The sequence below is a fragment of the Cyprinus carpio genome, chromosome B10 (assembly GCF_018340385.1).
Source record: "Cyprinus carpio isolate SPL01 chromosome B10, ASM1834038v1, whole genome shotgun sequence".
Classification (NCBI taxonomy): Eukaryota; Metazoa; Chordata; class Actinopteri; order Cypriniformes; family Cyprinidae; genus Cyprinus; species Cyprinus carpio.
This window is the reverse complement of record NC_056606.1, coordinates 9,427,754-9,455,001: the sequence shown is the minus strand read 5'-3', so window position 1 is coordinate 9,455,001 and position 27,248 is coordinate 9,427,754. Positions and strand designations below refer to the sequence as shown.

At 37.1% G+C, this 27,248-nt stretch overlaps 1 protein-coding gene across 1 annotated transcript; it reads left to right on the top strand.

Moving 5' to 3' along the window:
• The first annotated feature begins 254 nt into the window (after positions 1 to 254).
• On the top strand, positions 255 to 18,315 carry LOC122138679 (5-hydroxytryptamine receptor 7). The gene is made up of 2 exons (XM_042732373.1): positions 255 to 953; positions 15,895 to 18,315. Exons 1-2 carry the CDS (start codon positions 487 to 489, stop codon positions 16,643 to 16,645), a joined length of 1,218 nt encoding a protein of 405 aa, XP_042588307.1. The 5' UTR covers positions 255 to 486; the 3' UTR covers positions 16,646 to 18,315.
• Positions 18,316 to 27,248: the final 8,933 nt, after the last annotated feature.

Below are 27,248 nucleotides of genomic sequence, written 5' to 3'. Positions count from 1 at the left end.
AACTAGAGAACTTGCTCTGCCTGAATTATTATTCTGATTATTATTATTATTGTTATTATTTTGATACCGTTTAAAACCAGAACCAGAATATTTGTTTAGAATGTTGCTTAATGACTTCTATATTAATAAAGTCATCCTAAAGCAACTCAATATCCATATACTTCAGACAATGCATTCTGTTTGAGTGGCGCGGGCTGAAGGCATATTTTAATTGAAAAACAATCTTTTTTTAGCGTCTGTCAGAGTTATACTCGCAGGTTCACTCACAGTGCGGCTCTCGAAACTACTTATATCTCGTGTTTTCTCCGCGGAACGAGGCTGAGAGAGGGTTCAGTGTGTGTTTCTCGTCTCTTGGTTGACTTCGTGAGCGGGTTTTTCGTGTGTTTGGTTGTTGCCGGACTCAGAGGTCGTAGTAGGCACAATGACGTTGACTGTCCACTTCAGGCGCGCGGAAGGATTATTCGCGCTCGAAATATCGATACAGTGATGTTCACGACACATGGCGCTGCTGAACTGGTTTGGGCTTCCAGAGAGTCCGAAATTGGCTTTCTCAATGGGACAACTGACATTTCTCCCACCTTAGTAACCACAGCGGAGCCCAAAAGTAACGAGTCGTGTGGGGAGCAGCAGACCCTGGACTTGGACTTGACTAAGACAGTGATCATTGGGATGATGCTCAGCACCATCACCGCGGTCACTGTGATGGGCAACACGCTGGTTGTGATCGCGGTGTGTGTCGTGAAGAAACTCAGACAGCCCTCAAACTATTTGCTTGTATCTCTGGCCATAGCTGATCTGTCTGTGGCAGTGGCCGTGATGCCCTTTGCCATCGTGACTGACCTGACAGGAGGCGTCTGGCTGTTTGGGGAGGTTTTCTGCAACATCTTTGTTGGGATGGATGTCATGTGCTGTACAGCATCAATAATGACACTGTGTGTGATCAGTGTGGATAGGTAAGTTCATATTAAGAGTTCAAGATTCTTTAAAGGTTTTGCTTATTTTAAGAGAAAGTGGAATTCATATTGGTTAGTGATCGTCCTTTTCAGCAATCAGCTGTTTTCTGCCATTTCAGATATATATATAATCAAGGAAATGTAATATATGATATATATTATATGCATAGTTGTAATTATGATATGCATAAGTTGCATTTATGGTGTGAAAATAATATGCAACAAAATCCATTATGTATAAAAATATATAAACTAAATAAAAAAAAAAAACAAAAAAACAACAAAATAAAAAAAAAAAAAAAAAAAATAAATACACAAAAAATACACTAAAAAACACTAATTAAAATAAATTGAAAAAACAGTGACCCAGAACATGCCCCAATAAATCCTGTTAAAACCAGCCCAACCTGATATTCATTTAAAAATAAATTTATTAATAATCAAAGACAAACAATTCATAAAAATAAATAAACACAAATTCTAATAAATATTACTAAAAAATAACTGTTCAAATCTACCTGTACCAGAGCTATTGCAAAATAATATTTCTATGATTTTTCTCCAACACACATATCTAGAGAAAATAAGCATTTAATTATATTTTTGACACCAAACCTTATAAAATATCAACTAAAACTATTTACTAAAATGTCAAAATGTCTCCTTTATAATTGAAAGTATACATGAGCTTCTAGTCTGTTAAGCAATGCATAATGTTTATTCACATTTTTTATGAAAATATTGGGTATTCAGTTTATTAATTTTCATAAAAATGAAAGACAAAAACACTAGAGTAACCCTAAATAAATAAACTGAGCATTTCCATGTGATTTGAGGCGTGATGAACTAGACTTTGAAGCTGCGTCATGGTGTGTATGCAGTTTTGGTGCTCTTTGATAGAGTTCTGAGCTGGAACCCAGGGGGTGAGTACTGCTTGCTGAAACACCCTGCTTGGCCGTAAAGAGTTAGGTGCTTTCACAAGTCTCAGTGATGAGCGCTGGTTCAACAACAACGTGTATCCCCTGCCTTAAATAATAACCTCGGCCTGATGGTGTCTTTGTTACATTTGCTTATGTAATTTTTTTGTTAAACGTATTAGCATAAAATAATAGATTAATACTGTGAATATATATATATATATATATATATATATATATATATATATATATATATATTTATATATTTATTTATTTATATATATTTACAGTATTAATCTATTATTTAATACTCTGCTGAGCAGCTCAGAATGATTCATTCTTTATTTTTAATATTTATTTTTTTTGTAGGATATATATATATATATATATATATATATATATATATAGCTAATTATATATATTCACATTATTAATCAATAATCTAATAATCAGCTCAGAATGATTCATTCTTTATTTTTAATATTTATTTTTTTGTAGGATATTTATATATATATATATGTTTTTGGATATATATATATATATGTTTTTGGTTTTATTTATTTTTTTGCTTATATATATATATATGTTTTTGGTTTTATTTATTTTTTTGCTGCAAACACTCTTCCTAATGGTCATGGTTTAAACAGTATTATTCAATGACCTTTGAAAACATTTCCTAGTCGTGGGCTGAGAATTATGCCTGTTTTTTAAAACAATCATTTCACTTTGTTTCATGAGAGAGTGACTAAGACTGCAAGGCTACAAAACAGTTTTAGGCTTTGATTCACAGACCTAAAGACTATTTCACTAACCTTTAAAGTTATACTGTGAATAGTACATTTTTCAAGTGCTGAAGATAAATAATTCACGGATTAAAGTTGGCTGTAGAAATATTGTCTTTTAAAGAGATTTGCAGCTTTGTGAAAAGTTTTCTCTACAACTTTGAAGTCATAATTTAAGGCAACTTTAGGTTTTCATTTAGAAGAAAATGACAAAATACTAACCAACCAAGGTCTGCTGCTGGAGACTTTTCATTTTTTTTACTAAGGCTTTTCTTTTCAATAAAAGAGCTCTCCAACAACCTTCAATCGATTCATATGAACTGAGTAAAATAGATATATAGGGAAGTATGTGATTTTATGTTCTTCAAAAGGGTATGACCGCATTGAAAAAAGATTTGAAAAACTTTTCACTCAAGTAAATTTCACAAATAATTACAAGAAACGGCAAGAGTTTTATTTACAACTTTTTTGTATCCTCCCCATTCATTAATGTGAAAGGGAAAAATACAATACATCCCAGATGAGATGTAAATTAGTGTAATTTATTATTATGAACAGATAAGACCTCTTAATAAAACACAAAAAGGTTTGAAATTCAGTAGATTATATTGAAAGTACAATTCTCTAACTAGATAGTAAAGTTTGTGTTCAAACTTTAAGTTGGCTTGAAAAAGCCTGACCAGAAAGTTTGAAAAATTTAGAAAGTTTGAAAAGTTTAAAAAGTTTAAAAAGATTTAAAATTTTGAAAAGTTCAGAAGTTTAAAAAAGAAAGTGATTAACATATTGCTAGCATTAAAAGCAAGTGACTAACATGTCATTAGCATGATTAGCAAAGTTGCTAGCATGTTGCTAGCATAATTAGCAAGTGACTAGCATGTACTTAACATGATTAGCAAGGTATCTAGCATGTCACTAGCATGTTTGTAGCATGATTAGCAAGTGACTAGCATGTTTTTAGCATGATTATCGATTGACTAGCATGTCGCTAGCATGTTTCTAGCATGATTAGCAAGTGACTAGCATGTCGCTAGCATGTTTCTAGCATGATTAGCAAGTGACTAGCATGTCACTAGCATGTTTTTAGCATGATTAGTGAGTGACTAGCATGTCAGTAGCATGTTTTTAGCATGATTAGCGAGTGACTAGCATGTTTTTAGCATGATAAGCATGTTACTAGCATGTCGCTAGCATGTTTCTAGCATGATTATCAAGTGACTAGCATGTCGCTAGCATGGTTTATCTAGCATGATTAACAAGTGACTAGCATGTCACTAGCATGTTTTTAGCATGATTAGCTAGTGACTAGCATGTCGCTAGCATGTTTATAGCATGATTAACAAGTGACTAGCATGTCACTAGCATGTTTTTAGCATGATTAGCTAGTGACTAGCATGTCGCTAGCATGTTTCTAGCATGATTAGGAAGTGACTAGCATGTCGCTAGCATGTTTTTAGCATGATTAGCAAGTGACTAGCATGTTTTTAGCATGATTAGCGATTGACTAGCATGTCGCTAGCATGTTTCTAGCATGATTATCAAGTGACTAGCATGTCGCTAGCATGTTTCTAGCATGATTAGCAAGTGACTAGCATGTCACTAGCTTGTTTTTAGCATGATTAGCGAGTGACTAGCATTTCGCTAGCATGTTTCTAGCATAAATAGCAAGTGACTAGCATGTCACTAGCATGTCACTAGCATGATTAGCAAGTTACTAGCATGTCGCTAGCATGTTTCTAGCATGATTAGCGAGTGACTAGCATGTCACTAGCAAGTGTTTTAGCATGATTAGCGATTGACTAGCATGTCGCTAGCATGTTTCTAGCATGATTAGCAAGTGACTAGCATGTCACTAGCATGATTAGCAAGTTACTAGCATGTCGCTAGCATGTTTCTAGCATGATTAGCAAGTGATTAGCATGTCGCTAGCATGTTTCTAGCATGATTAGCAAGTGACTAGCATGTGACTAGCATGTTTTTATCATGATTAGCGAGTGACTAGCATGTTTTTAGCATGATTAGTGATTGACTAGCATGTCGCTAGCATGTTTTTATCATGATTAGCAAGTGACTAGCATGTTTTTAGCATGATTAGTGATTGACTAGCATGTCGCTAGCATGTTTCTAGCATGATTAGCAAGTGACTAGCATGTCGCTAGCATGTTTCTATGATAATCTAGCTAAAACCAGTTGATTCAGTAAAGAAAACCAGCTAAAACCAGCTAAGACCAGCTAAGACCAGCGTGACAGTGGCCAAAACTACTTTTAAAACCATGTTAAAAAGCATGTTAAAAGCATGTTTCTAACCTGATTATCAAGTTACTAACATGTTGTTAACATGTTTCTATGATAATCTAGCTAAAACCAGTTGTTGATTCAGTAAAGAAAACCAGCTAAAACCAGCTAAGACCAGCGAAGGCCAGCGTGACAGTGGCCAAAACCACTTTAAACCATGTTAGAAGTATGTTTCTAGTCTGATAAGCAAGTTACTAGCATTTTGTTAACATTTTTCTATTCTAATCCAGCTAAAACAGTTGATTCAGTAAAGAAAACCAGCTAAAACCAGCTAAGACCACCTAAGGCCAGTGTGACAGTGCCCAAAACCACTTTAAAACCATGTTAAAAGCATATTTCTAGTCTGATTAGTGAGTAACTAGCATGTTGTTTTCATTTTTCTATACTAAACCAGCTAAAACCAGTTGATTCAGTAAAGAAAACCAGCTAAGAACAGGTAAGGCCAGCGTGACAGTGGCCAAAACCACTTTAAACCATGTTAGAAGTATGTTTCTAGTCTGATTAGTGAGTAACTTGCATGTTGTTAGCATGTTTCTATGCTAATCCGGCCAAAACCAGCTTAAACCAGTGGATTCAGTAAAAAACCAGCTAAGACCAGCGTGACAGTGGCCAAAACCACTTAAAAACCAGCTTGGGAGACTAGCCAAAGCAACTGATCAGCTTAGGCTGGTTTTAGCTGTATTCTCAGTAGAGAGTTTTTTAAGGTTTGCTATGGTAGTAGACAACTTAAATACATTATAAGTCTTATTTTGTAAAAGTTTGCACCCCCTCAATGAAAGTCTATGGGATTTAAGGTGGTTTTGGTAGTCTGGTTTACGAAAACCATAAGCCGGATCAGTTAGAAAAGATATAGCAACCCGAGTCAGACCAGTCTGAAGGTCTGACCCGAGTTTGGTGGTTCTAGCTTGAAAGCTCTAGGAGGAGATAGTGTTTTTAAAATTTGGCTCAGAAGAATAATAATAATAACTAGATAAAAAAGTTCGTCAAGACAAACTTTAAGTTGGCTTGAGAAAGCTTGAACAGAAAGTTTGAAAAAGTTTAGAAAGTTTGAAAAGTTTAAGAAGTTTAGAAAGTTTGAAAAGCAAGTGACTAACAAAGTCATTAGCATGATTAACAAAGCAAGTTTACTAGCATTTTTCTAGCATGATAAGCTAGTTACTAGCATGTGGCTAGCACATAATTAGCAAGTTACTAGCATGTCGCTAGCATGTTTTAGCATGATTAGCAAGTGACTAGCAAGTGACTAGCAGGTTTCTAGCATGATTAGCGAGTGACTAGCATGACGCTAGCATGTTTTTAGCATGACTAGCAAGTGACTAGCATGTTTTTAGCATGATTTAGCATGATTAGCATGTGCTAGCATGTTTCTAGCATGATTAGCAAGTGACAAGCATGTCACTAGCATGTTTTTAGCATGATTAGCGAGTGACTAGCATGTCGCTAGCATGATTAGCAAGTGACTAGCATGTCACTAGCATGTTTTTAGCATGATTAGCAAGGTGACTAGCATGTCACTAGCATGGTTCTAGCCTGATTAGCGAGTGATTAGCATGTCTAGCATGTTTCTAGCATGATTAGCAAGTTACTAGCATGTCGTTAGCATGTTTCTAGCATGATTAGCAAGTCACTAGCATGTTTTTAACATGATTAGCAAGTGACTAGCATGTCACTAGCATGTTTTTAGCATGTTTAGCGAGTGACTAGCATGTCGTTAGCATGTTTTCTAGCATGATTAGCAAGTGAAGTGACTAGCATGTCTCTAGCATGATTAGCAAGTGACTAGCATGTTGCTAGCATAATTAGCAAGTGACTAGCATGTCGCTAGCATGTTTTTAGCATGATTAGCAAGTGACTAACATGATTAGCAAGTTACTAGCATGTCGCTAGCATGTTTTTAGCATGATTAGCAAGTGACTAGCATGATTAGCAAGTTACTAGCATGTCGCTAGCATGTTTCTAGCATGATTAGCAAGTGACTAGCATGTTGCTAGCATGTTTTTAGCATGATATTAGCATGTGACTAGCATGATTAGCAAGTTACTAGCATGTCGTTTCTGAGCATGATAGCATGATTAGCAAGTGACTAGCATGATTAGCAAGTTACTACCATGTCGCTAGCATGTTTCTAGCATGATTAGCATGTGACTAGCATGTCGCTAGCATGTTTTAGCATGATTAGCGAGTGACTAGCATGTCACTAGCAGTCGATTTTTAGCATGATTAGCAAAGTGACTAGCATGTCACTAGCATGTTTCTAGCATGATTAGCAAGTGACTAGCATGTCACTAGCATGTTTTTAGCATGATTAACGAGTGACTAGCATGTCGATAGCATGTTTCTAGCATGATTAGCAAGTGACTAGCATGTCGCTAGCATGTTTTTAGCATGATTAGCGAACTAGCATGTCGCTAGCATGTTTTTAGCATGATTAGCGAGTGACTAGCATGTCGCTAGCATGTTTTTTAGCATGATTAGCAAGTGACTAGCATGTCACTAGCATGATTAGCAAGTTACTAGCATGTCGCTAGCATGTTTCTATCACGATTAGCATGTTTCTAGCATGATTAGCATGTTACTAGCATGTCACCAGCATGATTAGCAAGTTACTAGCATGTCGCTAGCATGTTTCTAGCATGATTAGCGAGTGACTAGCATGTCGCTAGCATGATTTCTAGCATGATTAGCAAGTGACTAGCATGTCACTAGCATGTTTTTAGCATGATTAGCAAGTTACTAGCATGTAACAAGCAACTATTTAGCATGATTAGCGAGTGACTAGGTCATGTGACTAGCATGTTTCTAGCAGGCATGATTAGCATGTGACCTAGCATGTCAGCTTAGCATGTTTTTAGCATGATTAGCGAGTGACTAGCATTTTTCTAGCATGATTTCTAGCATGTTGACTAGCATGTTTTTTAGCATGTTTACTAGCATGATTAGCAGTGACTAGCATGTCACTAGCATGTTTTTAGCATGATTAGCGATTGACTAGCATGTCGCTAGCATGTTTCTAGCATGATTAGCAAGTGACTAGCATGTCACTAGCATGATTAGCAAGTTACTAGCATGTCGCTAGCATGTTTCTAGCATGATTAGCATATTACTAGCATGTCGCTAGCATGTTTCTAGCATGATTAGCAAGTGACTAGCATGTCACTAGCATGATTTATTTTAACATGATTTAGCAGAGTGACTAGCATGTCGCTAGCATGTTTCTAGCATGATTAGCATATTGACTAGCATGTCGCTAGCATGTTTTATAGCATGATTAGCAAAGTGACTAGCATGGCTGAGTTTTGTATGAGTTAGCATGATAGCATAGCGCTAGCATGTTTATAGCATGATTAGCAAGTGGCTAGCATGTCGCTAGCATGTTTCTATAGCATGATTAGCAAGTGACTAGCATGTTTGAAAAATAGCATGTTTTTAGCATGATTAGCAAGTGATGTAGCATGTCACTAGCATGTTTCTAGCATGATTAGCAAGTGACTAGCATGTCTGCTAGCATGTTAGCATGTAGCATGATTAGCAAGTGACTAGCATGTTTCGCATATTAAGCATGTTTTTAGCATGTCATTAGCGAGTGACTAGCATGTCGATAGCATGTTTCTAGCATGATTAGCAAGTGACTAGCATGTCTAGCATGATTTTAGCATGACTAGCATAGCAGCAGGTTTCTAGCATGATTAGCAGCATGTCACTAGCATGATTAGCAAGTTGACTAGCATGTCGCTAGCATGTTTCTAGCATGATTAGCAAGTGACTAGATGTCTAGCATGATTAGTTTGACTAGCATGTTATCTAGCATTATTAGCATGTAGCAAGTGACTAGCATGTCGCTAGCATTTTCTAGATAGATAGCAAGTGACTAGCAGATAGAGATAGATAGAGCATAGCATAGATATATAGCATAGATAGATAGATAGATATGTAGATAGCATGATTAGTCAAGTGACTAGCATAGTCGCTAGCATGTTTCTAGATGATAGATAGACTAGCATACATAGATTATTAGCATAGATAGATAGATAGCGAGATTGATAGATAGATAGATAGATAGATAGATAGATAGATAGATAGATAGACAGACAGATAGATAGATAGATAGATAGATAGCATAGATAGATAGATAGATAGATAGATAGATAGATAGATAGATAGATAGATAGATAGAAACATAGATGTTCGCTAGCATGAACTAGCAATGTCTAGCAAGTCCAATGGGCTTCAGTGTGTTTAGATTTGAATTTTTGACAGTTGAAGGAGTTTACGGAATGTTCAGGTGAGCAGAGGCTTTTCAATGCAAGTCTATGGGAGTTTTATGATTTTTAATCTTCATTTTTATGAAAACCGTAAGTCCAATCAGTCTAAAAAGATATAGCAACTCGAGTCAGATCAAGTCTGAAGATCTGGGCTGAGTTTGGAGTCTGTAGAGTTAAAGCTCTAGAAGGAGTAGCAGTCAGAAATTTAGTCTCAGAAGAATAATAATAAACTAGATAAAAAAGTTCGTCAAGACAAACTTTAAGTTGGCTTGAGAAAGACTGAACAGAAAGTTTGAAAAGTTTAGAAATTTTGAAAAGTTTAAAAAGTTTGAAAAGTTTAGAAAGTCTGAAAAGTTTAGAAAGTATGAAAAATTTAAGAAGTTTAATAAAACAAGTGATTATCATATTGCTAGCATGATAAGCTAGTTACTAGGATGTCATTAGCATGATAAGCAAAGTTACTAGCATGTTTCTAGCACGATAAGCTAGTTACTAGCATTTTGCTAGCATGATTAGCAAGTTTCTAGCATGATTAGCAAATGACTAGCATGTCACTAGAATGTTTCTAGCATGATTAACAAGTGACTAGCATGTCTCTAGCATGATAAGCAAGTTACTAGCATGTCACTAGCATGATTAGCGAGTGACTAGCATGTCGCTAGCATGTTTTTAGCATGATTAGTGAGTGACTAGCATGTCACTAGCATGTTTCTAGCATGATTAGCAAGTGACTAGCATGTCGCTAGCATGTTTTTAGCATGATTAACAAGTGACTAGCATGTCACTAGCAAGTTTTTTAGCATGATTAGCGAGTGACTAGCATGTCGCTAGCATGTTTTTTATTAGCATGATTAGTGACTAGTGACTAGCATTTTTTTAGCATGATTAGCAAGGACTAGCATGTGACATGATAGCATGTTACTAGCATGTTTCTAGCATGATTAGCAAGTGACTAGCATGTCACATATTTCAGCATGATTAGCAAGTTACTAGAATGTCGCAAGCATGTTTTCTAGCATGATTAGCGAGTGACTAGCATGTCGCTAGCATGTTTTTAGCATGATTAGCGAGTGGACTAGCATGTCGCTAGCATGTTTTTTTTCTAGCATGATTAGCAAGATGTGACTAGCATGTCACTAGCATGTTTTTTAGCATGATTAGCGATTGACTAGCATGTCGCTAGCATGTTTCTAGCATGATTAGCAAGTGACTAGCAAGTCACTAGCATGATTAGCAAGTGACTAGCATGTTACTAGCATGTTTTTAGCATGATTAGCAAGTGACTAGCATGTCACTAGCCATGTTTTTAGCATGATTAGCGAGTGACTAGCATGTCGCTAGCATGTTTTTCTAGCATGATTAGCAAGTGACTAGCATGTCGCTAGCATGTTTTTAGCATGATTAGAAAGTGACTAGCATGTTTTTAGCATGATTAGCGATTGACTAGCATGTCGCTAGCATGTTTCTAGCATGATTAGCAAGTGACTAGCATGTCGCTAGCATGTTTCTAGCATGATTAGCAAGTGATTAGCATGTCACTAGCATGTTTTTTTTAGCATGATTAGCGAGTGACTAGCATGTCGCTAGCATGTTTCTAGCATGATTAGCAAGTGACTAGCATGTCGCTAGCATGTTTTTAGCATGATTAGCAAGTGACTAGCATGTTTTTAGCATGATTAGCGATTGACTAGCATGTCGCTAGCATGTTCCTAGCATAATTAAGCAAGTGACTAGCAATTCACCAGCATGATAATCAACTAACAAGCAATTCAACAACATCTTTCTAACATGATTAGCATGTGACTAGCATGTTTCTAACACTATTAGCATGTTGCTAGGATAGATAGATAGATAGATAGATAGATAGATAGATAGATAGATAGATAGATAGATAGATAGATATAGTCAGATGATAGATAGATATAGTCAGATGATAGATAGATAGATAGATAGATAGATAGATAGATAGATAGATAGATAGATAGATAGATAGATAGATAGAAACAGTCTGATTGAGTCCAATGAGCTTCAGTGTGTTTAGATTTGAATTTTTGACAGTTGGAGTTTACGGAATGTTCAGGTGAGCAGAGGCTTTTCAATGCAAGTCTATGGGAGTTTTATGATTTTTAATCTTCATTTTTATGAAAACCGTAAGTCCAATCAGTTTAAAAAGATATAGCAACTCGAGTCAGATCAGTCTGAAGATCTGGGCTGAGTTTGGAGTCTGTAGAGTTAAAGCTCTAGGAGGAGTAGCAGTCAGAAATTTAGTCTCACAATAACAATAATAATAATCACTATAAGTTTAAGTACAATTTCAGTAAGTTGGCTCTCTCAAGCCAACTTAATAATCACTATAAGTTTAAGTACAATTTCAGTAAGTTGGCTCTCTCAAGCCAACTTAATAATAAGATTAGATAGTAGATCAGTAAGTTGGCATTCTCAAAAAAAAATAATCATTTATAAATTTGATGTTTCATTCGACTACTGCAATTCTCTTAAATTAATTAGCTTTGATATATTTGATGTTTCAAGAGGCCTTTCATTACACATAATTGAATGCTGAGGTGCAAATTTAATAATATGGATGTAATTGACACCTTACCACCCATAACAAACCTCTCATATTAAGACCTTCAACTTTGCTTTGTTCTGCATTTTTGCTTTTATCAGACCATCATGCCACAGAAACTCTCAGTCTGTGCCAGATTCACATGAACGAATAGATACTGCTGTATTTCAATATTTCTGTGGCAATAACTGTATTCCAAAACCTACTGAGATGCCAACATGGGAACTGCTTTAGGGAGAACCCTAATTGTCATGGAATCTCATTTGGATTGCTACAAATGGCATACAAATATACTCAAAAGCCTTGACTTGATTTCAGTAGTTTGATGTTAGCATTTTGCTAAGCTAAGAGCACAATACTATTAAGCATTAAAAACAGTATAAAATATTAAAAAAAACTAATTTGAACTAATAAAAATTATTTAATCTAAAAAAAAAAAAAAAATCAAAAAAAATAAATGAAGAAATCAATGAATGGCGAACTTAGTATTAAAATAAATAGAATTTAAAAAACAGAAAAAATACATACAATTATAAAAACTTGAATTCAACTGAAATGTAAAAATATGAGAAAAAAAGCTACTTTAAAATATTAATAAATAATACAACAGTATATAAATAACATTAAAAATAACACTATTGAATAAAATCTTCTTAAAGGGATACTCCATCCCAAAATGAAAATTTTGTCATGAATCACTTACCGCTATGTCGTTCCAAACCCGTAAAAGCTTTGTTCGTCTTCGGAACACAATTTAAGATATTTTGGAATGAAACTGTGAGGCTTGTGACTGTCCCATAGACTGCCAAGTAAATTACACTGTCAAGGTCCAGAAAAGTATGAAAAGCATTGTCAGAATAGTACATCTGCCATCAGTGGTTCAACCACAATGTTATAATGTGACGACAATACTTTTGTATGCAAATATAACAAAACAAGAAGAGTGTACGCTGCTTGCGTACAGCTAAGATTCGTCAAAATGGCACTACTCTGATGTGGAGTGACACAGAGGAGATGCATACTTTTCTGGACCTTGACACTGTTATTTACTTGGCAGTCTATAGGACAGTCACAAGCCTCCCGTATTTCATCCAAAATATCTTATATTGTGTTCCGAAGACTAATTAAGCTTTTATGGGTTTGGAACGACATGGGGGTAAGTGATTAATGACAAAATTTTCATTTTGGGGTGGAGTATCCCTTTAAACGTTTTGCTTTCCATTGCTTTTGGTTCTTGAATAATTTCTGACTCATTAAGCATCTCAGTAACTTCTGCTCATTTGATTGATCTTCCAACAGTACTTTTAAGTTGAGTACTGTTTTAATCCAGTTATTATTTCCTATTTTCTGAGAGGCTTGTCCAAGTGTTCTGTATTTTATCTGGTATGAAGGAGGGCACAGAGAGCAAACAGAAGTGTAGACAGTACTCAACATCAAAAGATGTTCACCCAGCTGATATCACAGTTTTTTATGCCATGAAGAGGCTTTCAGACATCAGCAAATCATGAGTGGTGCCTTGCAAACATCACTAATACTGTTGAGTATATGTAGGGTTATTTGAAATAACCCTACATATGCCCAATAGTATTAGTATACCCTCTTTTAAGGGCAAATAATAAAAATATTTTTGTCTTATATATAATTCAATTTGTTAAATAGGCTATATCTAAAACATATTATATTTTAATTGTCAGGTGGGAAAAAAAGGTAAAGAGAGCATTTAGAAACTAATGTGAAATGGTTTCATGGTCCAGCGATTTATTTGGAGTTTCTGTAGGTGTATGAAAGGTGTTAACTACCTTAAGTGTCCGATCCAATAAGTGTGTCTCTAAGCCTTTCCTTGATCAGAGGGATTCTCATGCGTGAAATGAAAGCTTTTATTTTTAGAGGTGGGCAGGGGAATAGAGACTTTTTGCTTTAGTAGGTAAAGAGAAGCCAATGTGCTGTATGTTACATTCAAAATTTAGATCCATAGAACCTTTAGTTATGCTGAAGCCTTTTGAAATGCTCACCGCAGTGAAACATATTTTGATGAAAGCAGTGATATGTGGGAAAGTTGTAGAGTGTGTGATTTTTTTTTTTTTCTCTCCAATTTCACAGATTCAAACCCAGGTCACCCACATGAGCACCAAGGCTTATTATGTTTGATTGCAATAACCAGCAAGCCACAGCACCAATTACAGAATGTACAGTGTGGTGCATTTCTGTCTTGGCAATAATGATTTGGACAATGAGGTTAGATCATTTGTAATAGAAGCTATAGTCCTTGTTTTGTGCCCAACTATATTACTTCACATGAAAGAGAAGAGAGAGATGCAGCAAGAAAGACTGCTAATCCAAACATTACATATTCATAATAGTGAAACATAATGAGAGTTTTTTTTTAAGCTTTTGAAGCCAGAGTGAATATGCTAATGCTGTCTGAAACTTTTTGAAATATCACATTGAAAATCTCAATGCAAGTTTAATTTGCACCTAGAAATTGATCTTTTTTTACTGCTGAGAGCGTTCATAAGAAATTAACAACTGAATGTAAGTGTATCAAATACCAACCAATTTCTAATATGTAAATGAATCCAATGGAGCTTCCGAATTTGCATACTCTTTGAGAAGCTACTTTTTAGTGAGGAACAAACTTTGTGACCGAAGGTATGTTCTGTATCAGAGGTTCTCAACTTTGGTCCTCAAGGTCCACTTTCCTGCTGAGTTTAACCCCTACCTTGTTTAAACTCACTTACTTCTAATAATCCGGAAGATCTTGAATAGCTTGTTCAGGTGTGTTTGATTAGGGTTGCAGCAAAATTCTGGCAGAAAGTTGACCTCAGAGGCCCAATACACACACACACACACACACACACACACACACACACATAAATAATAGTTTAATCTATAGTTTAAATATATATCTATATATATATATATATATATATATATATATATATATATATATATATATATATATATATATATATATATATATATATATATATATATATATATATATATATATATATATGTAAATCTCTGCAGAAGTAGTAGATCATCCAGGTATTTTTTTTATTTACCTTTTTATGCAGTGAATTCAGACAAGCTACTGTTTTTCGCTCACTATGTACTAGTGAAGTAGGCATATTCAGATGCAGGGCCAGTTTGACCAAGTTATATATAGTTTCATTAAAGGTGTAGTTCACCCGAAAATAAACATTCTGTCATTAATTACTCACCATCATGTTGTTCCAATACTGTAAAACCTTTGTTCATCTTCAGAACACAATTTAAGATATTGTTGATGAAATCCGAGAGCTTTCTGACCCTGCATAGACAGCAACACCACGTTCACGGCCCAGAAAGGTATTAAGGATGTTGTTAAAATAGTCCATGTGACATCAGTCATTCAACCGTAATGTTATGAAGCTACAAGAATACTTCTTTTGCGCAAAGAAAACAAAAATAATACCTTTTTTCAAGGATTTCTTCTCTTCCAGATCTCCGATGCACGTTCACGAGAGTGCCACAACACATACGTGTGATGCTGCTGACACAGGAGCCACGTTCTGACATATAACCCGGATGCGCTGCAGTTTGTTTACAAGCAGAGGAATGCACACGCATGCTCTGTGGTACTGTCGTGAATGTGCATCGAAGTCTGAAGTGAAAGAAAAGAAATCGTTGGATAAAATCATGTATACACAAAGTAAAAATGGTTGTTTTAGGAACTGTTCACTGAATTGTTCTTTGGGGAACCAAAAATGGTTATTCTTTGGCATCACTGCAAAAACTCCCTTTTGGTACCTTTTTAAGAGTGTTGTTGAAAATTCATTTTGGGCAGAAAAATATCTACTTTTGTGGAGTAAGTCACTTGATTAGTTGGATAATCTGGCATGCCGGAGATTCAGCTGTGAACGCGACGTCTTTTCCACTCAGGTTGTTGGTGAAATTCAGGTCAGTAGGGATTTTTCAGGTCTGGTGCTTTTGAGGTATTTTGAACCATATCTGGCATATTGCGGGGTACTGCAGATGCAAGATCTTTGGGTTCAGTTGTTTTGAGGAATGCAGTTCTCTGCTAAAACACGTCATTTGAAGTTACCTCATTAACCACGTTATCCTCTGTTTCTACAGATACCTTGGAATAACACGACCTTTGACCTATCCAGCGAGACAGAATGGACAGCTGATGGCCAAGATGATAGTCGGTGTCTGGTTGGTATCGGCATCCATCACTCTGCCGCCGTTCTGCGGCTGGGCTCAGAACATCAACACTGCGGGAGTGTGTCTGATCAGCCAGGATGTAGGCTACACCCTCTACTCCACCGCTGTGGCCTTCTACATCCCAATGGTGGTCATGCTTTTCATGTATTACAAGATTTTCAAAGCTGCCCGCAAAAGTGGGGCCAAACACCACTTCACCGCCCTTCCCCCAATTCAGATGGCCTGTCCCGATCCAGCGTTGGCCACCGTAGAGGGGCTCTGCATGCATGGGATGAAGAACGGCACAGCTACTGAAGAGTTTTCCACCCTCTCCTGCCTCTTGAACCGCGAACGGCGGTGTGCCTCGATTTTCAGGCGCGAACAGAAGGCAGCCACCACCCTTGGGGTGATCATGGGAGTGTTTTCGTTCTGCTGGTTGCCATTTTTCCTCTTCACCACAGCGCGGCCGTTCATCTGTGGCCTGCTGTGCAACTGTGCCCCCGTCTGGCTGGAACGGGTCCTGCTGTGGCTGGGCTACACCAACTCGCTCATTAACCCTTTCATCTACGCCTTCTTCAACCGAGACCTACGTTCAACTTATAAAGACCTGCTACGCTGCAGATATCGAAACATTAATCGCCGACTCTCGGCTATAGGAGTGCATGAGGCTCTAAAGCTCTGACTGCTCACAATCTGTTTATATGATGGGATGGTGCAAATATATATCTTCTTGACTCTTCTACAAGTTAAGCAGCACAGTTTGGAGAGAATTTACTGGGAATTACAATAATTCTGATTCACCAAAAACGCTCTAAGATTGTAAAGTTTCCAACCTAGGCTCAGTGGAAAATTGTCCCTCTACCCACCTGCAAAACTCCAAAAATGTTTCTATACATGCAATTCACTGAAGACAACATCAATAACTTTTATTCCTTTTCACAAAAATTATGATTATAGGGCAGATCATTGGCTAATAAAGACTTATTTTCACTAGGTTCCTTGTACAATACTATAATAAAACCTTTTTATTAACAATTACATACTCACTTATATATATTTTGATGTTTGTCTCACAGAAGCAGCTCTATGTGCATGGCTGTTCTGGTATAGTAAGCTTGCTTGGTAGCCCACCTGGTACACTGAGTGATGCACTTGCATTTCAGAGCACTTGGGTGTGGGTCCAGTGAAACTCAAATCATGATAAAAGAAGCAAGCTACTTTGGCACTAACCATGCCAGTTTTTATCTCACGTTAACAAAATAGCTGGGGTGCTGCTAGACCCTTATCGTTTAACAACCTGAGAATCAAAAAGGGTGCTGGATGAGGTGAAAATTTACCTACAATCCATTTTAGGAATGATTTTATGTGATAGAACATTTACATTTTTGAACATTTTTGAACATTTCATCACTTTAAAGTGTTGCGAGACTCGCAAGAACCAGTGTAAATTCACTTTGCAAAAAATGTCACCTCAGGGACATTTTTTTTTCCAGTGAGCCTGGGTTGAAAGTTACTTGTACCCACATTCAACTAATCTTATTCTATTTTGTGCAATGTTCTTTTCACTGTCCATTCTGTACATTTCCAGCTTTTATGCTACGTAGCAAGTTTGTCGTGGAGGTCACATGGAGGTCAAATCATGATGTGAGTCATAGGGAGAGTAAAAGAGCCTTAATGCACAGCAAGATAAATCTGTTGTTCATGTGTAAAGCCTTGAATTTTACATGAGATGATAAAATCTTGATATGAGTGACAAGATATATGGCCTTTCATTTTAACAACATAGCTATGAAATCATACACAATACCTAGGCCAAAAAAGTTAATAAATAAAATAAAATAATAAAAGTAATAATTAAAGCAAGATGGCGAGGTAGTCATTTCCGAGTTTCATTGATTGCTACATCAAAAATTTGATGGCTTGCTTCAGGTACTATGTAAATCTGCATGAATGTGCATTGCTTTATCAACCCTTTAAAATTGTCATGACATTTTTAATTTGGAAATTAAATGAGTAGATATTAGGCCTGTTTCACACTGCCTTATTGTCCTTTGTTTTGGAATTAAATTTTTCCAATGTAAAAGTATGTTGTTGTCTGTGTTTTAGTGTGTATGCTGTAATGTAATCTGAACTGTGAAAGACACTGATTGACAAAGGGTTTTGTATAAAGTATATACATATATTGTGACAAGATGTGCTGAATATTCAGTTTAGAATTTGAACCTCATATTCAACATATTGTCAGTGAGCTTGTGTCAGTATTCTGCTTGTACATGCTGTGCATTCAGTGTTTGTTTTGGAAGATGGTGTACAAATCTAGCTTTCTCAACACTCATGTTTTCTTAATAAACATTACCCTAATAAATATTCAATTGCACATGTATTTCATTAGCATACTCTTAGAAGCCCAAGTGGCCTGTTTACCATATGGTATAGTTCCTGAATATAATTAGAACTAATGTGTTTACCTCCCTTCTCAAGTCAGCATTTTAAATCTGACTAAAGGTGAAAACAGCTGAAATGCCAAATAAATAGCCTACTGATTTTATATTAAGTAATTAAAAATAATTTTATATCAGAAATAAGTAGCAATACATATAAAATTAAAAAATACATAAACATTAAAGTATAAATGAATATACACATCAAATTTAAATTTAATTAAACATTAAATTGCAATAAATTATTTAAACTTGAATGATTAAAAGATTATTTACATGCCACTTCTTGTTAGTTGGTATGAAGTGGACTTGCACCAGGATGCAAAACAAGATTTCTTATGACAGTGGCTTGTGTACAGCATTCTCCTGTGCTAACCTACTAGAAACACTGCTAAGCAACACACTTACATTGAAATAGCTTGTTCTGCACGGGCGAAAAAAAGTGTGGTATGTTGCTTTTCACTCTACTGCTTTTCAGCAAAAGAAATCCTACTTTACCTTGATGGTCAATGTGAGTTTGCAGTCTGTATGTTACGCAACAAGAGTGTATCCAGCAATATAATGACAAGAAATGTCTTTCTGTTGAGTTATCAGGACCATACAACGTGCACAGTGAAGTCCAGTTTATGAAACAGATGACTCATACGAGCCATATATATCAGCTAATCATCATAGCTGATGATTAGCTGATGTGTTGAGATATATATATATATATATATATATATATATATATATATATATATATATATATATTATTGTTGTTTAAGCAATTATTCTTACATGTTAAGTAATTCTTATATTACCCATTCTTGCAGTATTCAAGTGTTCATGTCCCTGAGTAATATCTGCATGCACCTAAGGAAATTGTGCCAGGCTGAAATGTAGTCTTTGGTGAACAGTCTTCAAGAGTGCAAATAAAACTTTGTTTTAAGTACCTTTCAGACTCATGTGAGGTTTCCACAAGCAACAAAGTCTTCTTGAACAAACACTTCACTGCGTTTAAAGTTTAGAAAATAATATTTAAACAACTAAATGGATCTATATAATTTTACCTCAGACTCAAACTAACTAACAGGAAATTATAAAATTAAACATTGGGAACTTAATAACTTTACAATACAAAACATTATAAGTCTGTAGTTACATTTAATGTTAGATTGGCAAATTGACGAATAAAAAAAATTCACCTTCAGCGTACATCCAGCTTGGCAGATGATAACCTTTACAGACCGTTACAGTTTGAAGTGAGGCACGTTCACAGTACTCTGGTTCTGTCTTACTGTTATTAATTTTAATTTCAAGGATTTATCATCTGTGTCTCATTTCGAATTATGTTGGACCCCTCAGTGGATTGTTGTGTATTAAGTGTCCTGAGTGAAGAGTTAAACAAGATGACCTTGTAGGACATACAGGAAATATATATATTAATATTAATATATATATATATATATATATATATATATATATATATATATATATATATATATTTTTTTTTTTTTATATTAGAATAAACTTTTGAATGTTACTACTTACTAGTCAGATGGTTCATAGCGCCTTGGAGATGTTCTTCAACAGGAGATCCGCTCCAGCTCTGCAGCATAGCCATCAGAATGGAAAAATATAGGAACAATTTGTCACTGAGCCAACAAAACATAGTTGTCACAGTCATGGACTTTCTGTTCCTTTTGTGTCATCCTTATTTGGTCATGTTCCGTTCCTCGTTTTGTTAATTGATTAATCCCCACCTGTTTCCATTCCCCTCATTACTTTCCTTGTGTTTAAAAACCCTGTCTGTTCAGTTCCTTGTGTCGGCTATTAATGTTTGACATTTAATGTTCGATTATTTGGATTTGTGTTTGGATGTGCCCTTTTCTCCTGGGAATCATTAAAAGAACTCTTTATATATATCTTCTTCGAGAGCTTTACTCAGCACGCGAGCCCTCGTGTGACAGAATAGCCGACCCTAAAACAGTTTAGCGGCGTTTTTTCTTTTCGTGTTTTTTTTTTGTTGGTTTTGCCCCCTCTCGGAATGGAGATCCCAGGCGTCCGACTCCTATGCCTGGAGCAACTGGACCGTTCGCTGGAGGACCATACCAGGGACTTTTTCGATCTGGCGTGCCTTACAGACTTCCCGGACCGCTCGCTCAGTGCGTTTTACTATGCTGGCCTGAGCGAGCGGTGTAAGGCACGTCTCCCAGCGAACGGTCCCAGAGAGGATTTCGCCGCGTTCGTGGAGTGGGTGCTGGAGCAAAACGGATCTCCGTTCACCGTCTGCCCCACTCCCGACCCAGAGACCAGCCAGCCATCACCCCGCTGCACGGAGCTAGAGACCGCCGCAGCCGCAGAGCCCGAGCCTATCGCCGACAGGGAGGAAGAACTCGAGAGCGCGACTGACCAGGTGTGTGAGCCGGCAACCCCGTGCGTCGTGGGACGTTTTTAGTGGAGATCGAGGGCGTGGAGGAGCGCCCCGCCCACACTCCTGCAACTGAGGGTGAGCTGCATGTGGTTTCTGGGAAGTATACAGAAGAAATTATGGATCTAATAGACTGGTTTGGGGAGGTTATTCCCGACCCTTCTGTTTCTCCGCTGGTTCCGTCCAGCCCTGACCCTTCTGTTTCTCCGCTGGTTCCGCCCAGCCCTGATTCTCCTGTTTTTCCGCTGGTACCGTCCAGCCCTGATCCTTCTGTGTTCCCTCCCGTCCTCCCTCTCCCGCCTCCTCTTCGACCTGTCAGCTCCTCTGCTCTTCCGCTGGTTCCGCCCAGCCTCGACCCTTCTGTTTCTCCGCTGGTTCCGTCCAGCTCTGACCCTCCTGTTTTTCCGCTGGTTCCGTCCAGCCCTGACCCTCCTGTTTCTCCGCTGGTTCCGTCCAGCCCTGATCCTTCTGTGTTCCCTCCCGTCCTCCCTCTCCCGCCTCCTCTTCGACCTGTCAGTTCCTCTGCCCCTCTTCCGCTGGTTCCGCCCAGCCTCGACCCTCCTGTTTCTCCGCTGGTTCCGTCCAGCTCTGACCCTCCTGTTTCTCCGCTGGTTCCGCCCTGCCCTGGTTCTCCTGTTTTTCCGCTGGTTCCGTCCGGCCCTGATCCTTCTGTGTTCCCTCCCGTCCTCCCTCTCCCACCTCCTCTTCAACCTGTCAGTTTCTCTGCTCTTCCGCTGGTTCCGCCCAGCCTCGACCCTTCTGTTCTCCGCTGGTTCCGCCCAGTCCAGATCCTTCTGTCTTTCCTCCCATCCTCCCTCTCTCATCTCGTCCTAGACCAGTCAGTTCCTCGTCCTCATCCCCGCTGGTGCCAGTCAGTCCCGCAGCTCACCCTCAGTCCGCGCCATCTGGGCGCGGAGTTTCGCCGCAGGACTTCCAGTCACCACCTCCACCTGGGCGTGTGGATTCCCTGCCTCCGCCTCCAGCCTCCGAGTCCTGGACTCCTCCTCGGTCCTTCGACCCGGCGGCTCCGCCTTGGCTCCTAGCTCCCTCGTCTCCACCGTGGCCCGGCATCCCACCTGCTCCACCGGGCTCCCTCGTCCCTCCGGCTCCACCTTGGTCAGTCGTCGACCATCCGCCGCCTCGGGACTCCATTCCTCTGGCTTCGCCTTGTCGCTCCATCCCTCCGGCTCTGTCAGGCTCCTCCTTCCCTTCGGCTCCACCTCCATCCTCAGTCACTCCGGCTCCGCAGCGGTCTTCCGGTGCCCCGCCTCCGCCTTGGTCGCCTGAGCCTTCTGCTCCGCCTTGGCCCTCCGGATCCTCGGGGTCACCCTGGCTCTGCGGTTGCTCGGCTCCGTCTTGGACTCCTCTGCCATCGGCTCAGTCTCCGTCAGTCGGCCCCCTGGTGTTGTCGGCCCCTCCTCCACCATGGCTCCTCCCACCGTCGACTCCACCATGGGCCGCTTTCCTGGCTGGCCTCTGGATATCCATCTGGCTCCTACTGCTCCGGGCTCCTCCATGGCTCCTCCCTCCATCCACTCCACCCTGGTACTATGCTCCAGGCTCCTTCTCCATTGCCTGCCCCTTGCCTGCCCCACGCCCACCTCCTGAACCTCCACCCTCCCTCCGCTGGACTATCTCTTTCGGTGCGAGGACGCACCGTTCCGGGAGGGGGGCGAACTGTCACAGTCATGGACTTTCTGTTCCTTTTGTGTGTCATCCTTATTGGTCATGTTCCGTTCCTCGTTTTGTTAATTGATTAATCCCCACCTGTTTCCATTCCCCTCATTACTTTCCTTGTGTTTAAAAACCCTGTCTGTTCAGTTCCTTGTGTCGGCTATTAATGTTTGATATTTAATGTTCGATGATTTGGATTTGTGTTTGGATGTGCCCTCTTCTCCTGTGAATCATCACCTTTAGATGGTTGCTCACTGCTTGAATTCTCAATTAAAATATACAAAAAAAAATAATTTACAATAATAGTATACAATGTCAGGTTTATTAGAAATAAACAAACTAGAGCATACAGAAGGTGAAATGCAGAAATGAGAAACAGTAATGTGGAAAATATACAAAAAATCTTAAGGTACCAGAATTAACGTTTTTAGATTTTACAGATCTAAAAATGCATATGAAGTTATTTAATAAGCTTTCACAGATTACCTTTGTTTCCCCTATCTCTATCAGCAGCTCCCATTAGAAATTTTCTTGGAAATTCCCATCGGTTTTAGAGTGTTTTTTATTTTTCTGACGCTCCTGAAATCACAGTACAATTTTTTAGCAATATTTGTTTACAATGAAAAATCAGTGTTTGAAATAGTTTCAGCCCATTTTAGCCTGCATGTGAGTGACGTCACCAATAGACTCTACAGTGCAGACTTTTAGGTTAAATTAATTAGCTTACTTCCATATTGACAAATTACCAGTAAAACATTTACAAAGCTATCAAAACCGCTCATCTACACATAAGATGTGATTAAAAGCCCAAACTTTCATTAATAAGAGCACAAATCTATAGTTAACCTACCTCTTATATAGTTAGCATGTATAAGTTGTGAAATGGTGTTTTTCCGAAGACACTGAACCATTTCTGTTAAGTAAATATTGAACAGAAACGTGTCAGTTAACGTTACATGTAAGAAATTGTCATGAAGAGTTGTATGTATGATTTCTGTGATTTTAGTGACTAAACTTACCTGGAAGCAGTGAAACCAACACTGAGAGATGGAGTTAACTTCTCAGCTGAGTTGAAGCCCCGTTTCCATGGTAACTCCCTCCGCTCCGACTGGAACGCTCAACGCGCGCCCATTAAAACACATCAAAGTTACCAGCGTTTACATAAATAGTACATAAAAGTCAGATAAAATGTCCTGAAACTTGATCACGTACTGTTTAAATGGATAGTAGGCTTACATCAATGAGAATATGAAAGTATCACAAAACATTGTTTGAAGTCAGTTTATATATATATATATATATATATATATATATATATATATATATATATATATATATATATATATATATATATACAGTACAGACCAAAAGTTTGGAAACATTACTATTTTTAATGTTTTGAAAAGAAGTTTCTTCTGCTCATCAAGCCTGCATTTATTTGATCAAAAATACAGAAAAAAAACAGTAATATTGTCAAATATTATTACAACTTAAAATAATAGTTTTCTATTTGAATATACTTTAAAAAAAATAATTTATTCCTGTGATGAAAAGCTGAATTTTCAGCATCATTACTCCAGCCTTCAGTGTCACATGTAACATCCAGTCTATCACATGATCATTTAGAAATTATTCTAATATTCTGATTTATTATGAGTGTTGGAAACAGATCTGCTGTCTAATATATTTGATGAATAAAAGGTTAAAAAAGAACTGCATTTATTGAAAATAAAAAAAAAATTCTAATAATATATATTCTAATATATATATTTTCTTTACTATCACTTTTTATAAATTTTACACATCCTTGCTGAATAAAAGTATTGATTTTATTTAAAAAAAAAAGAAAAAAAAATACTGACCCCAAATTACTGACCAGTAGTGTATATTGTTATTACAAAATATTTATATTTTAAAAAAACATAGCTTCTTTTTTTTTATTATTATTATTCATCAATGTATCCTAAAAAAGTATCACATGTTCTGAAAAAATATTAAGCAGCAGAACTGTTTCCAACTTTGATAATGAATCATCATATTAGAATGATTTCTAAAGGATCTTGTGATAATGATCCTAAAAATTCAGTTTTGCATCACAGAAATAAATGAAAATTTAAAGTATAATAAATTTAAAAACAATTATTTTAAATTGTAATAATATATCACAATATTACATTTTTTTCTGTATTTTTGATCAAATAAATGCAGTCTTGATGAGCAGAATAAACTTCTTTCAAAAACATTAAAAATAGTAATGTTTCCAAAATTTTGGTCTGCACTGTATATATATATATATATATAGCCTATGGAAATGTGTTGCAAAATCATTGCTTTTGCTCTGTTCTATTTATATTTTGCAATTCTTTATTTTGGTTTGCAACACTTATTTTTTTCTTGCATTACTTCATTTTCTTTTGCAATTCTTTATTTTTGTTTGCAAAACTTCCTTTTTTTCTCACAATACATCATTGACCCCCCCCCATCAATCAACCCGAAATACTGCTCTGTACAGCATTAGCAAAAAGAGACTGTATTTCATATGAAATTCCTTGAAAATATTGAATAAAAGTGAATTGTTTCAAGAGCTTATGAAGCAAACTGATTCTGACCCCTATTAGATAGCCTAGCTCTTGCTCCTATTTTTCTGAAGAAAACTGGACATGCTAAATGATAAATGCTAATAAGTGTAGTGAAATATGTTTTCAGTGGTGCAGAGCATGAAATATCACAGCTGCATCACAGGCTCTCATGAACCAAACCACACAAGCATCTAGAGTTGTGATGAAGCGGTGAGATGCATCATTTATAGAGCTAAGAAAAAGCGTGCTTCTGTGAATCATCACAGAACTTTTCTGAGTGCTGCTCCAGGCCTTCTGCACACTTCCACTTGTGTACTGAAATGTAATTTTTGAATTATAGCCTCTCACTTGAGGGTTTGCCATCTGCCCTGGTTTCTCCATCCCACAACACTGCTCCATTAAAGTGACCGCTTCTACCATCTGCATTTCCCCCATAGCCCCCTTCTGGGGGATAAAGACACCTTGAACTTCACTTAACCTTAATCTAGCACAGGAAGACAAGATTCATGTGGTTTTGGTGCATTAATGCTTTGCGACATTCAAAAGCTAGCAAGCCGACCAGCTGAAGTTATCAGATAGATATAGGCTAAGGCTGTTTTTGCACTATCATCAAGTTCTGCATCACAGGAAATAAAAAATGAGATGATATTAGATGGTGATGATATTTCAAAGTCTTTTGAAGTGAAACGTGAGCAGAATGAATTTAATGGTAAAACACAATACAGAGTCATGCATATATATAATTCACACCTTATAATGAGCAGACAATTATATATATATATTAAAATGTTTATTCTAATGTGTATTCTAAAATTGTATTTAAATTAAATGAAAATAAATGTACATTTTTGAGTATACTTCACTACTGGGCAACATTTATTTTTTTAATTTAATTTTAATAATTGAATTGAATTTTAAATTAAATTAACATTTTTGTGTCTATACTTAATAACTGTAGGCTAATTTTATGTAGTTTTAATTTAAAATTTACAGCATGTATTACATGATATGTTTATGACACATTATATTAATTCATTATATGTGTATTTTATTTTAATTCAAATTAATTCATGTTTTCATTCATTTTTGTGTCTACTGGACTACTGTAGGCTAATTTAATTTAATTTAATTTAATTTAATTTAATTTAGAATTATGTATTATGTATTATGTATTATGTTTATGTCATATTATTTTAATTTATTTTATTTGAATGATTTCATTTGAATTTAAGTTAAAATAACTTTGGTGTTTATTTGCCTGTTGTAGGATCATTTAAATATTTAATTTAATAAAAAATCTCCAGTATGGAGTAAATGGCCTGTTTATGACATTTTATTAAATTAATACATATTAATTTATTAAATGTGTGTTTCTGATTGATTTGAATATGCCACATTATAATGAGTGTGAGATCAAAGTGAAAGGGCCAAGACTTCAAAGTACTATACAGTTGGAATTAATGCTGCTTTATGGAAAATATCAGACTTTACTTCTTATATCTTTGCCTTGCCAAAGATGAGTGCGTCAGAGCCCATACAGGCAAAGTTTCATTAATTGTCATTCATTTCTAAAACCCACGCTCATTAACGTGCTGTGAAGAGATGAAATGCTCCCTGTGTTTCTAAGCCACGTGTGTCATGTTAAAGATAAGCACAATGGAGCACTGGGTAAAACTGTCTCACTACTGAACCGGGCTGGCTCGGATCCGGCTGTACAGAAGGTGCTTGGCTTCCCTGCGGCGATCCTTTGTCTTGATCTGACTCATACGAGGTCATGTGACCTGTCTCCAGTTATTCTATTGTGGGAGTAAAACAGCCAGAAACCCATTTAGACCTCCAGAAAGTGAAAGGCATGGCAGCAAAGTCTTATGACCTGATGGGCCACCTGAGGTTTGCCTCTCTAATCGCACAATGATCCGCAGCAGCGCTCCTGCAAATCCAGTTCAGCTCCACTTTATAGACAGCTTCTTTCCTGAGGAGAGTGCAGGAGGCAGGAGAGTCGGTGCCGATGTAGTAAGTAAAAGTTCACTTCTAAAAAAATCAACTGTTTCCAACATTTGGACATTTAACATCCTGTTGATCCACTTGTGTCTTCTTACCTTTCTCTTTAATGCATTATTTATTTTATTTATTTTTTTACTCTATTATGGTACTTCAGGCATTTTTTTCGCTATATAT